This window comes from Lissotriton helveticus, chromosome 10, assembly GCF_964261635.1.
Source record: "Lissotriton helveticus chromosome 10, aLisHel1.1, whole genome shotgun sequence".
Classification (NCBI taxonomy): Eukaryota; Metazoa; Chordata; class Amphibia; order Caudata; family Salamandridae; genus Lissotriton; species Lissotriton helveticus.
The window spans coordinates 165,951,456-165,964,447 of NC_136071.1; the positions used below are offsets into that span (position 1 = coordinate 165,951,456).

General features: G+C 45.3%; 1 protein-coding gene across 2 annotated transcripts in view; it reads left to right on the top strand.

The window, feature by feature from the left end:
* SDK1 (sidekick cell adhesion molecule 1) overlaps window positions 1–12,992 on the top strand; it is a 2,171,476-nt gene that overhangs the window by 2,128,851 nt on the left and 29,633 nt on the right. For both annotated transcript variants that reach the window (XM_078665001.1, XM_078665002.1), the window contains one exon: window positions 6,553–6,717. In XM_078665001.1, the coding sequence (XP_078521127.1) occupies window positions 6,553–6,717 (165 nt within the window). The remainder of the gene's footprint in view (window positions 1–6,552; window positions 6,718–12,992) is intronic.

Sequence of the window (12,992 nt, forward strand, 5' to 3'; positions counted from 1 at the left end):
TCTTTTAAGGCTCCATCCTCCATTTTGCTTCTTTCAGCTTGGTTACCGACAACTTCCTATGCCAATCTATGGCCTTATTTATATCACATAGCGCCTAATGAGGTAGCGTTCCACAAACTCTCTATTGACATGACCCCATTTCGCTTTAGTGAGCACTGATTGGCAGTGCTTTGACGTCGCTACCTCCATTTTCAACAGTATGAAGTTACTTATGACGTCTAATTGCTTCTTCCAGTCCCGACAAGTTACCCTATTAGAGTCTCCTGCTGCCCCTTCTGTTGACATCACCGGGTACCGAAGCACGGGTTTCTTTCTGTTTATTATCCACACTCATTACTGGCATAACGAGCTGGTATAGATGTTCTCCGTAACGCCGAAGAATATCGTGTTGCCACACATTATGCATGGAATCTGTTAAGAAAAATTGCAACCTTTATGAATCAGACGAATGATACTTGAATTGTGTGCCATTGGTTTGTAGCTTGGTTTGACCTAGTTATTCGCACATGAATAAGCTGCATACTGAGAGGGACTATAGAGAGAATGTATACCCTAGGCCAGTAGGTTTTTAACCTTGGTTTCTCCAGCATTGGATCTTCAATATATTCACATGCATGAATTTTTCCCATAAGTAGGTTTTGTAGGAAATAAGCATTTTCTGCGTGGTTAGCCCAGATTTTTCACCTCTTGCTAGATCGTATATTTTTTCTGTTTTTAGAATTCTGTGTACTTTATTTACCCCTACTATTCAGTAATTGTCATATTCCACTTGCCTATAAGTCCTTAGTATATAGTTGTTAGACGTGACAGCCTTATAGTGGTCTTCCCTCCACCTTTATGCCTTCCTCGTCCACTTTTCTGACCTTGTTTTTACTGGTATGTGGACTCTGCACACTTTACTACTTCTAACCAGTGCTAAAGTGCTTGTGCTATCTCCCCTAAACATGTTAATATTTGCTTATACCCAATTGGCATGTTTAATTGACTTATAGGTCATTTACCCAGGGCCTGTAAATTAAATGCTGCTAGTGTGCCTGAAGCGCTGCTTGTGCCACCCATTGAAGTAGCCCTCTAATCATGTCTTAGGCCTGCCATTGTAGAGCCTGTGAGTGCAGTTTACACTGGCATTTGGTCCAAACCTTCCCTTTTTATGCATATCTCACCCTTAAAGTAGGCCTTGGACAACCCAGAGAGCAGGGTGCAATGTATCTAAAAGGCAGGACAAGTACTTGTAAGTTTTACATGTCCTGGTAGTGATAAACTCTTACATTTGTTTTTCACTACTGCAAGGCCTATTTATCCTGTAGGATAACATTGAGATTACCTTATTCCATTTTATAAATAACATTTCCAAATGGGAAGAGATAATTGATTCCGGTTTGGTGAGGTTGGATTTTAACTTATAATTCTGAAAATGCCACTTTTAGAAAGCCTCGATGAGCACTTAGTGGTCATTTGAAGAAGTTGCAATAAGAAAAAAAGGTGGAATGGCGCTGTCTCCGCAGTGATTTAATAAGCTTTGAAGAGTGATGAAACAATGGATTGTACGAATATTGATTCTACTGATGAATTGGACAAAACGAGATTATTTGGTTAAAAATAGATTGGGATATTTTTCCCAAACCGCAGTGCGACGGATGGAGGCGCGGAAATGTGCCTTTGGGTACACTTACTTTTAGAAAGTTGGCATTTTCTTGATTTAGCCATTTGGTGCCTGTAACCTGTCTCTGATCACACGACTGGGTGCAGCTGGCAGTTGGGCTTTGTGTATTCCTCCTAGGCAGCCACACACAATGGGAGCTTAGGTGTGTCTCAATGGGTCATCTGTGGTAGAATTGGATGGAGGAGCTGGGCACACCCTCACTTACACCTAAATAGACTGTGTCCTGTACCCACATAAATGGCTGCATACCCCCCTGTTTGTAAGTCCTGAACCAGGGCAGGAAGGGAAGGCCTCTGCACTTCAAAGGCATGTCTTTGACGTCTATCCCCCTTCAAAGGCACCACTTTATACAAGTACTGGACCTCAGACACCATCAAGTCAGTACACTTCTGGACTGTGGCTATTCTGTTAGAAAGAAGGGCTGCTGTGCTGTCCTGCTGAAGGACTGCCACTCTGCTGGACTCCTGATTTGCTGTGCTAAGCTGCTGACTGCTGCCCTCTTGCCTTGGGGAGAAGGACAGGGCCTGCATCTCTTGATCCTAGAACCCATAGTGACTCCAATGGCTAGTTGGCTGGCCTCTTGATATGAAGCCCCAGGGAAATAACAGGTTTCCAACCCCTGCACTTGGACTCTGCTGTCTGTGAGTCTACCCTGCCATATGTGAGTCTACCCTGCCAAGTGGTGCATGCTTTTCGCTAATTGAATGATTGTGTTGCTGGAACAGTAAATTATTGATGTCCTGACAAAAGACCTGAACCGAAGACACCTGAGCAGAGGGGCAGAAACATGATGGTCAATTAGGGTCAAATGACCTTAATACCCTTATAATTTAAACTCATACCCAAACAACCACCAATAAAGGGACACAAAAGTTGGTTTGTAATATGTTTATCTATTCTGGGTACCCCGGTAACAGTGATATTCAAAGTGATCCTTGGAACTCGGTTAAACCTATCCTTATTTTTAGGGATTAGAATGAGATCTGTTAAGTGCCTCTCCTGAGATTCTGAGTGAACTTTAGAAGTGTACTCCTGTGGTGCATTGGGAGATAAAAAGACTGAGTCAGAATGAACCTGGCTTTATATCCGACCTGCACTCTGTCACAATCAGCCTGAAACTGCGCCTCGGGCCCAGTCTAGCACAACAATTGACTGTCATTGGCGATTTGTGTTTTTTGGTGCTATTTCTACTTAAAATTTTAAACACACTTGAAGATGTGAGTTTTTGTTACACACAGGGACACAACATGACGATGTATTCTTGCTACACACAGGGACCCAACATGAAGATGTGTTCTTGCTACACACATGGACACAACATGGAGATTTGAGTTCTTCCTACAGACAGAGGCACAACATGAAGATATGAGTTCTTGCTACACATAGGGATACAACATGAAGATGTGTCCTTGCTACACACAGAGACACAACATGAACATTTGAGTTCTTGCCACACACATGGGCACAACATGAAGGTTTGAGTTCTTGCTACACCAAAATCCATATGTTCTGGTATTTTGGGTGTACTTTTCGCTCTGTAAATTTCGGCAGGTCTGACCTTCGGAAATTAAACTGGGGAACATTGAGGGAGTGTGTAGCTGGCAAATTGATCACTTCAGTGGGTGAGGTAGCAGGAGTTACCACACATCCTAGAATTTCACAGGTGGATGGTAATAAGGCTTAAGACTCAACAGTTCGACTCATTGCCAATGAGTTTTCAACAACGATTGGGCCGGTGAGATTTACACAGTACTGGATTTATATACAGTGCAACCAACGACTACAAATGCTTCCCTGGTGTTTACTGTCTTCTGGACATTAATGTGGGGTTATTTAGAGTTGTAATTGTAGTGACAATATAGACTTCAATTACAGGTGTCAAGGGGCTTGTCTTTTGTTACCACCTGACCAGTCCCTCCTCCCACTGGTCTCCAGAGCTGCAATAGAAGAAGCAGGAACAGGAAGTACTTGTAGCTGTTAGAGCCCTCTTCAGTGTCTGTGGATGCCTCTCCTTGCCCTCCCCCAGGCAACCTCAGCACCAAATAGGAGGCAGGTGAGGGTCTAAAGGTGGGACAAGGCACCAACTCTGTGATGCCATTTGGGGTCAGAGGGTGGGTGATGACACTTCATTTCTCCATGGTCAGACTGGGAGAGAAAATAGGCCCATGCACCAAATAAAAGTTCCCTCCACCATCAGTGAATTAGAAAGGTACAACATGTTTTGTTTCAAACTTGTAAAGACTCGCAGCATAAGTATTTTGCAAAGTATGGAAGATTGCGTGGATTTGTGTTTGCTGAAGCCAATGTTTCTGGTAATAACTCGGAAATCGTTTGGAAAATGGGGGACCCCATATTAGAATGCACTAGGCTAGCTATACATAGGGAAAACTTACTGGTTTGGAAAGGTCTATAGCTAGTGAATTATTAAATAAACCTAACTACATAAGTACATTTATAATTTATAAATTATAAATGTAATTATGTAGTTAGGTTTATTTAATAATTCACTAGCTATAGACCTTTCCAAACCAATAACTCAGAAATCAACAGAAAGAACTGGTCTACCAGACCATACCGCAGGCCCACAAGCAGCCAATAAGGAACGGGCCGCACACAAACCTGTCAGACCATTCTGACACTGCCCGATTGCCCTCTATGCCAAATCGACCCTGCCTTTTTGCCCTGTCATTTTATTGTATCTACGCTTCCGAATCTTGACTTTAGTTTTGCATTGGACATTTTAGAGCAGCAGTAAACACGGTTCACTGCCTCGTTTAACTGGAGACCTGGACACCAAGTTTTAAGGGGTTGGGAGGTTTGGGCACCGCCAGTGATTTATGATCTGTGCACCCCAGGGCCGGGGCAGGACAGCTCGCAGAGCTGCGAGGCTAAAGTATTGCCAGGAACACAGGGTGTGAGAGAATTATCAGCATTTGTTAAGGGGGCTGAGGTGGACTGTCAGTGAGGTGTATATATAGGGCTGTAGTCCAAAGCCCCCTCTCATTTTTCATACCTTTTGCACCCAGCCATTATAACACTCAAGGCAGAACTATTTCTCGTAAAACTATCATTTTTAAATGCTCCAAACAAATAAAACCATGTTTTCAAATTTTATTTTGATGTAATCTTAAGGTAACCTCCTCAATACATGGAAAATATGCAAGTGAATCTATGAGAGATACCAATACTGGATAACTGCAGTTACAGGTAAGTAACTTGTTTTCTTATTTTTATAGGCTCAAAAAAGCAGGAGAATATGAAAATATGACTGCAAAGCTCATATTTACAAGCATTTGTATGTTGCTTACCTCACCTATGACTCTAATGGAGCGTGCACCATGACCTTGACAGTCCTTGTAATGAAGTGACATTGATGCACAGTTGCTACCCCATCTCCTGTTTTTATTAGGACGTGGTCCCTGCTTTGGGGGTTCAAGGGATCGCGAGCGTCGGAGCCCGGTACAGGCTGGGGGGCTTAACACAAACGTAATAAGGGAGTTGCGTATTTGTTGGTCTTGAGTTAAGGTGAATTGTTGAGTCCGGGGGCTTTTCTATGGACCATCGTACTTGTGAGGAAGGGCATCGTACGGGTAGGGTGACCAGAATTTTAAAGCCAAAAACCGGGACATTTCACAAAAATAGAAGAAGGACTCCAATTTTACTTCAAGCGATGAGAGCGCTCCTCAGCAGAGAATTACAGAACAGGCAGTAAGAACATACATAAAATGTAATTTTTAAACCCAGTAGCTTGCCTGTTAATTAAATTGCTTTCTTGAAACAACTGCTAACTTTCCCTGCTTTGTAAAACATAAAAAACACCTCAAACCGTTTTCAGTCGACCCTCTCTAAAAACCGGGACATGAGCTAAATTGCTTGAAATTTGCTTGGACAGCTGGTTAAAAACATGGGACTGTCCTGGCAAAACGGGGACGCCTGCTCACCCTTCCTACGGTGCACGCTCGTCATCTCGCCTCCCACAGAACTGCTCATATGAACTGGGCCCCACCAATATTTGGTGAGCCTGGCTCCTATGACTGCTGATAATATTTACCAACTCAGAGGCCGTTATTTAACCACTTGCTGCAGGGCAAATTCCCCCGCGGTGCGAGAGGGGGCGGGGCTGGGCGTGGCACTGCCATGCTGAGGACGGCTCCCGGCAGTCATGAGTCACAGTAGGCGTGTGCTCATGACGCCCACTGATTAATTCGCCCGCACAGGCGGGGAATTAACTGCTCGTGGGCAGAGCTGCAACGTTCGGATGGCTCCCGGTCGTCATGAGCACATGACTACTGTGACTCATAACGGCCGGGAGCCGTCATGAGCACACAAGGTGTTAAGTGACTTTGTAAGGAGGGTAGGCTGTGTGTATCCATGGGATTATACACATGCATGTCCATTCACCAAAATGCCATATGTAGCCGAAGTGATATCACACGCCATTTCACCTTCAGTTTCACTCACACACACATGCTTCCACATACACACACATTCAAGCTTACACCCACTCTCTCAAGTAAACACACACTCACCCGAATGCACGAACACAAAATACATTTCAAATAATTTTTTTACTTACTTCATCTGCCAGGAAAAGACATATTCCAACTACTGTGCTCCTTTTTTATCACACTGTGAATAATGAAACATTATTCACTATTTGTGTAACACCCAAATTGAGAGAAAAAAAAGAGAGTGGAGCTCCATCCGACGCCCATATGGACTGGATGCCACTGTGTTCCTGGCACTGATTTTGCCACCTCTGAGGCCAGGGGTCACAAAGGCAGTGCCAGGGGCCGCAAGGGGCAAGCCTGAGGTCACAGCTGCGACCCCTAAATGATGTCCATGATTATGCATGTGCAAAAGTAACTGTTTCTTTTCTTCTGTTACAGATGAAGGGCTGTGGGATATGTTCATTAAGGACATCCCCCGGGGGGCTACATCCTATACCGTCGGCTTGGACAAACTGAGGCCCGGAGTGAACTACGAATTCCGTGTGGTGGCCGTCAATGAGTTTGGCTTTGGAGAACCAAGTGTTGCCTCTGCTGCAGTGTCAGGTAAAAAAGAGAGTTATGTTATGTTGTGTTATGTTATTTTAATTTATAGAGCGCACGTATACCCATGGGTGTCATGGGGCTATGGTCAGCGAGGGGGTTTGCGCTAGCGGCTAGTTCTGAAATAGCCAGGTCTTCAAGCCCTTCCTAAAGATGATGAGAGAGGGGGAGTTTCTGAGCTCGAAAGGAAGAGAGTTCCAAAGATTGGAGGTGTAGAAGTGAAAGCTGCGCCCGCCCCATTGCACAGTACGGATTTTTGGTACCTGGAGAAGTTTTGTGGTGAGTCAAACACCCTCTAATAGGGGGGCATGCCAATCTAGATTGCTGGGAACTCGCGTTTGTGCCCGAATCATGATTCTTTAAGACTCAGGTGCCAATTGCTCGCCCTGCAGGTGTTTGACAGCACGATTTTTGCCTGGTAAAACCTGGCACAAATGTTGAGGGTAAAGTATGCAAAACGGAGTTTATGATTCCCATAGCTAGGGAAAACATTAGGATGTTACCCACTGTAATGATGCGCATATTGTGCCCTCGGCTCACAAAATACCCCCGAGTATCACTATTGATCGTGTGGACAATTTCAGCTGGCTTTGCGCGGCTCTCAGAAAGAGAGTCATAATGCTGTATATTCTATGGGGTTGTTTTCAGGTAAGAAGAGGCCTCAGTAAAGAAATATTCATTAGGACAGCATAAGGAATCCATCTCTTTGTTCTTGTTGTTGGTTCTCCTCAGATTTGATAGGGGTGCAGCACCGTTAGCTGACCATCCTTTCGCTCCACACACAGTGCTTGTTCACAGATGCTTAGTAGGGCACATTGTGCAGTCGCTCATTGGCCCAGAGTGTTCATCCTCCCTCACTCCTCCCATCGCCTTTCAACCTCCTGTATAGGAGCAGGGCCGCCCATTAGCCTGTGCGAGCTGGTCCCCCGCTCAGGGCGCCGACCTCCAGAGGGGCGCAGCAGCTGCATTTGGAATAAGAGGAAGTAAGATGAGAGTAGGTCATGCAGGAGAGCAGAGCTGTCGAGAATTATACGTCAGTGGTCATTTTGAGTTTCATGCAGGGATTTAGAGCTATATTGCTCAGAAAAGAGAAAACTACTAATGACATTTGCATAGCACTTACTACTCGTATGCAGTTGAAGAGCTTGACCACAAGGGCAGCATGTTACAACTGTGTGGTGTGTCGTTGGACGGTTATGTTTGCTTTGATCAGATGTGGATGTGTTTCATGTTATGTGAGATGTCTGAGGTGTGGGTATCATCCTATGCATCCTGTACTAGCAGCACACTTATATATTTATTTATTTATTATGTGATGGATTTGGAAATAATAGAGGTGGAAACGCAGTTTATAGTTAGCAGTATTTTTTATAGCTCTGATCAGCTCTGCAGGGCCCTCTATGGTATGCTATATGTTCACAGTCCACCATGAGGTGGTCCATTCTGATATTTTATGGTCCTTGAGATGCAAGGGATAGATAAGTCTGTCTGGATGGTCTTTAAGTCATCCCTTATTTGACTGTCCTAATGTGTCAAATGGGGGTCATAGTGGAGACTTAGTAAGGACCAGCAGGTCTCTGGTGGCCAATGGTGTATAGGATCTCTTCAATCATTCCATGCCTGTCCAGGTTGTTTACTCTATCAGCACTCTAGTGTGACAGCCACCTATCACTATACTCTGTGTGCCACACAAAAGCCTGGCTGACACCAGTGAGGTTGCAAACAGTAATACAGCACACTGGAAGTCATAGGGTCATAATATTGTCGGAAGGGATCAGTAACATCATAGGGTCACTACAGGGTTGTATGCATAAACGCAAGCACTGCACATGCAGTAATTCATACTTCACAGAGCTTTGTTTCCACCTCCCCAGGTTCTCTTATCTCACCTGTGTCCTTCACTCCTAGTTTCTGCTCCCTGCAGACTGCTGATGAACAGCTCAGTGGAGTTCTAGTTCTGGTAGATCTAGTCCCGGGTTGGTAGCGAAGGAGCTTTTTGACTCATGGTCCTATCAAGGATCATTTTAATAAGAGCAGGGTTTGAGCTTGGAGGGTGCAGGGTACTGATGAGATGAATGACAACATGCCTACATTACATTTCTTATGCAAGTCCTGTCTGGGGTCTGGGTATTTTTTTAAGGCATGGAGCATTTCAGGCTCTTTTGCCTGGAGTCAAATTGAGATGGTAAAATATAGGCATCTTTGCACAGAGCCCAAATCCCTCCAATAGGGGGACCCACCCTGAGCCAAAATCCTTTCTTTTATCAGCGTCCGGGATTCGTAGAGGGAAAAAATACAGGCTCCCACTCATTTTCAGAATGAGCCACTCTGTGTGGACTGCGGCGAAGTCGACAATTCAGTTTTTTGTTATGGGGAGGAGGGCTCACCGCCCCACTTATTGAACCTAATAGAGGTAATCCTGTTCATTATTTGCATCGCCTCATTGAGGCCCTGGTCCCCTGGGAGCAAGAATTACATTTTCAGGAGGTCGCGGGCAGCTGGACTCCCTGAGCTATGCAGTGGCCCCAGGAACCCTATCTGCTGGTGCCCGGCATGAGCAGTGTCTCGGGACCCAACACCTCAGAACACAACAGTTCCCTGCACAGGAGAGTCCAATATTATTCTTCCTGCACACTCCCAGGGAGGAAACACAACTTGGTTCCCATCTGGACGGGAGCACAGACAATGTTACTCTCGCCCACCGAGGAGCAAATTAACCGAAACAGCTTCCACCAGCACCACAATGGAGGCTTGCTGGGGAGCCATCTGGGGCTGTGGGCGCATTGGGGATCCTTCGCATCCCCCAACAATAGCAATGTTCTGGAGGCCCCAGGTGGACACTTGGGCACGTCCAAGTATTTTTTTTTTATGTTCTGGAGGTCTGCTGGGAGCGCAGCAGCCCCCTTGCAACATAAAAAAACCGATACACCTACTGGGTTTTTGAAATCATGACCCTAGGAGAGCTTAACATATTTTTTAAAGCATTCCGAGCTGGAGCTGTAGGCTCCTCAGCTGAAGTGCAGGGCCCCCTTGTGGTTGGTTCTATGGCTGCACCTAATGGCCTGAAAAATGTTTTTGAAAGACTCAAAGATATGTTCAATGTTTAAAAAAATGCTTTAATGAAAACATGTTTGACAAACCCTTTTATTAAGCAATGCGGTGTGTTAATTTATAAAATATACATTTCATTATAGTTAGTGAAAAGTTTTTGACAAAGTCAATAGAACTACTTTATATATGTTGATCTTCTGGCATTTTGATAAAGCCAGTACAAACTTTGCTTTTTATATTTGAGTGTTTTGAACCTTTGAAAAATAAGTTTGCCTTACTTACAATGACATTGTTTATCGCCCATGTGGTTGGGTGCATGGTCTGGCCATAGGCATGGATCCAAGCCCACTCCATGCACGGCAATGGACATCTTACACTATGGGGCCGATTCCGATCTGGGTCAGAAAGCACTCCGACCGAGCTGGATCCGGGGTGTTTTCCGACCGACACGGACTCCTGCTGTCCGACTGAGCAAGTACGATGCGGCCGTATGCTGTCGGACTGGGTTCGGTCGGACTCCCATAGAAGTCAATGGGAGCCGGTCGTACGACACGTACATGGGCTCCCATTGACTGAATGGGTACGTCGCGGACAAGTGTGCCCCCTAGAGTGGGTATGCGTCGGTGCCATCCGCACCGTACTTGCCTGTGTTGAGGCGACCCACGGGTCTCCCCCTGTGTACGACTCGTAAGGTTGCGGTTAACAGGGGGTCCGACGCGGACTCCCGAAGTCCGACTCCGGGAGCTATTGCGAGCCGGACGCTCCAACTCGATCCGGCTGTCTGAATCGAGCATCGTACTAGCTCGGTCGTGAAACGTCTCCATTGCGCGCCACGGTTTGCTTGTGACCAAGTCGTACGGAGCTGTTGGGACCCGGAAACAATTCGGACGGAGATTTTGCGCTTTTTCGCATCGTACTTCAACGTCCGGACCCCTGTAAGACTCGGACATAATTTCAGCCTCCGAATCGGATCCGCTAATGCCGAACCCGATTGGGTGCCCTACCGACCGAGATCGGAATCGGCCCCTATATGATAAAAAAACACTGAAAATAACAAAGGTTAAACTGGCTTTATAGTTAGGAATTGTTATAATAACTTACTTTACATACAAAAACCTTAGAAATTCACTGAAAAAAGAAATGTTTAAGGGACCTTATATTCCGGTGAAAATGTCAGTTAAAATATTTTTAACTAATAAAACCACTGAAAATCACCAGTTATAGTTATCTCAAATGACTATAACTCAATACTCTCGCCATGCACAGCTAATTGCCAAACATATTACTTCACATATGACACGCTCTGTGACATCATTGATAATATCACTGCAGCATCTGAAATGGCACCATTGATGACAACATTGTACATGAACAAAAATGATGCATAAATGAGTAGTCACTGAAATTCGATTTCTACACATCATTGGTGTGCAATAAAGTTTTATCAGTGAAACTGTATGTCTGGGCAAATTTAGTGACCATATCAATGGAAAATGTGTAGTCTGAAATTGGCAGTGCTCTACCACATGATGTTTTAGTTACATTCGAAAAACTGCCCGCCTCATGTCCATTAAAGCTAGGTAGGTCCTGAGGGTATGTTGTTCTAAAAAGTAGGTTGTGGTTCTCAAAGTTTTGGGAAGCACTGCTCTACAAGCATATGAATAGACTATGGGTGGCTGTTCGCAAAAGAGGTCTGCTGATTATTCCGGCAGAAGTGATTGACTTGTGCTCTCCAGCCTTCCCCTAACTGGACCGTGAAAATACTGGAATATTTGTCAGTGCCTTTTTAGAGTGCCATTTCAGCAAACTTAAGTGAAAACTGGGGTGTAAAACGCACTATTTGACTATATTTTCTTAATGTTTAACATGGAGGTGAACATTCCACACAAGAGCTCCATGAAGAAGGCGGGCTTGGTTGCTCTCTGTGTGTTTTTGGAAATTGTCCATGCAGGCCTTTGGTGCCAATAATGGGTAATGGCCTAAACAAGGCCACTAGGGTGTGGATGTCCTAGCCCCTCCATATTGGATACCAGATGGTGAGAACAAGGTGTAAGTTGACGCTCATGGGCAGAATATTACACCTACGTGCAATTTACACTTATCAGATCGAGACTTCTAGCTGAAGATTCCTTTTTTTTCTAGAGTTTTATATAGCATGAACTCGACCCGAAGGTATCAGGTATCAGAGCTCTGTACATGAGCACCAGTTGCGTTACAGACAGACACATTAATTTTTTTTAGGCACAGGGAGATTAAGTGATTTGCCCAGAATCACAGGACGTTGAGCATCTTTACCGAGACTCGAACCCAGTTCCCAAGATTAGAGATCGACCGTACATAGCCGTTAGGCCACATCCTCTCCCCATTCCTTAACTTAGACAGGATCCATAAATTTTCGAGTAGTACTTCTGTACTCTGGTAGGTGGAATCATTCGGCTCCAAGTCCGCATAGTCTGCGCAGACGTGACCAGTCCTTCTGAGTTGGAGCCAGTGGCATTTTCATTCGACAGGCCTAGAGAGGGAGACATATGAGAGGCTTCTGATGACCTGTATGAATACCAGCATTCCCTAGACGGTGCAGAGGAGAACTGGTGTGAGGAACTGGTGGATGTCAGTGGGTTAGATGCCTCACTGCACATTGCCTTTATCTCTCCCCTTACTGTGGCTACAGAGGAGGGTGCCTCATATGCAATGGTGGCGCAAAGGGTGGCTGAAGTCTTGGGCCTTCAGTTGCCCTCAGAGGCAGTCAAAACTACCGTCTTCATAAAGGAGCTTCAACTGGGAGTTGACTGCTCCAAATCCTTGCTCCCCCCCACCCCATAGAGTTTGGTGGTCAACGCCTCCACTTCCAGAGGCAACCCGTCGTGTTCCCTCCCCCTCCATAGAATAGGGAATAGCACTGTGGTCCTTGTAGGCAAAATATCACCTTGCCTACCTTCTTTGCTGCTCCTCACCCTTGTTAAGAAGAGGAGAGACTCCACCGCCTGGACCCAAAAAGAGAATTGTTGTTCTACCTTGATCATACCAATGAGTTTCAGGCGGACAACCAACTCTTTGCAGAGTATGTTTGCGCTAAGAAGGGGAAGGCCATGAAGAAATGGACGATCTCACAATAGATAGTGCCCTGCATGAAGATCTGCTATGCATTGGGGTAAAAGCAACCCCCTGATGGCTGGCGCACTCATTCCACCAGAGCCAAGGCTGAGACCACGAACGTTAGCTCACGG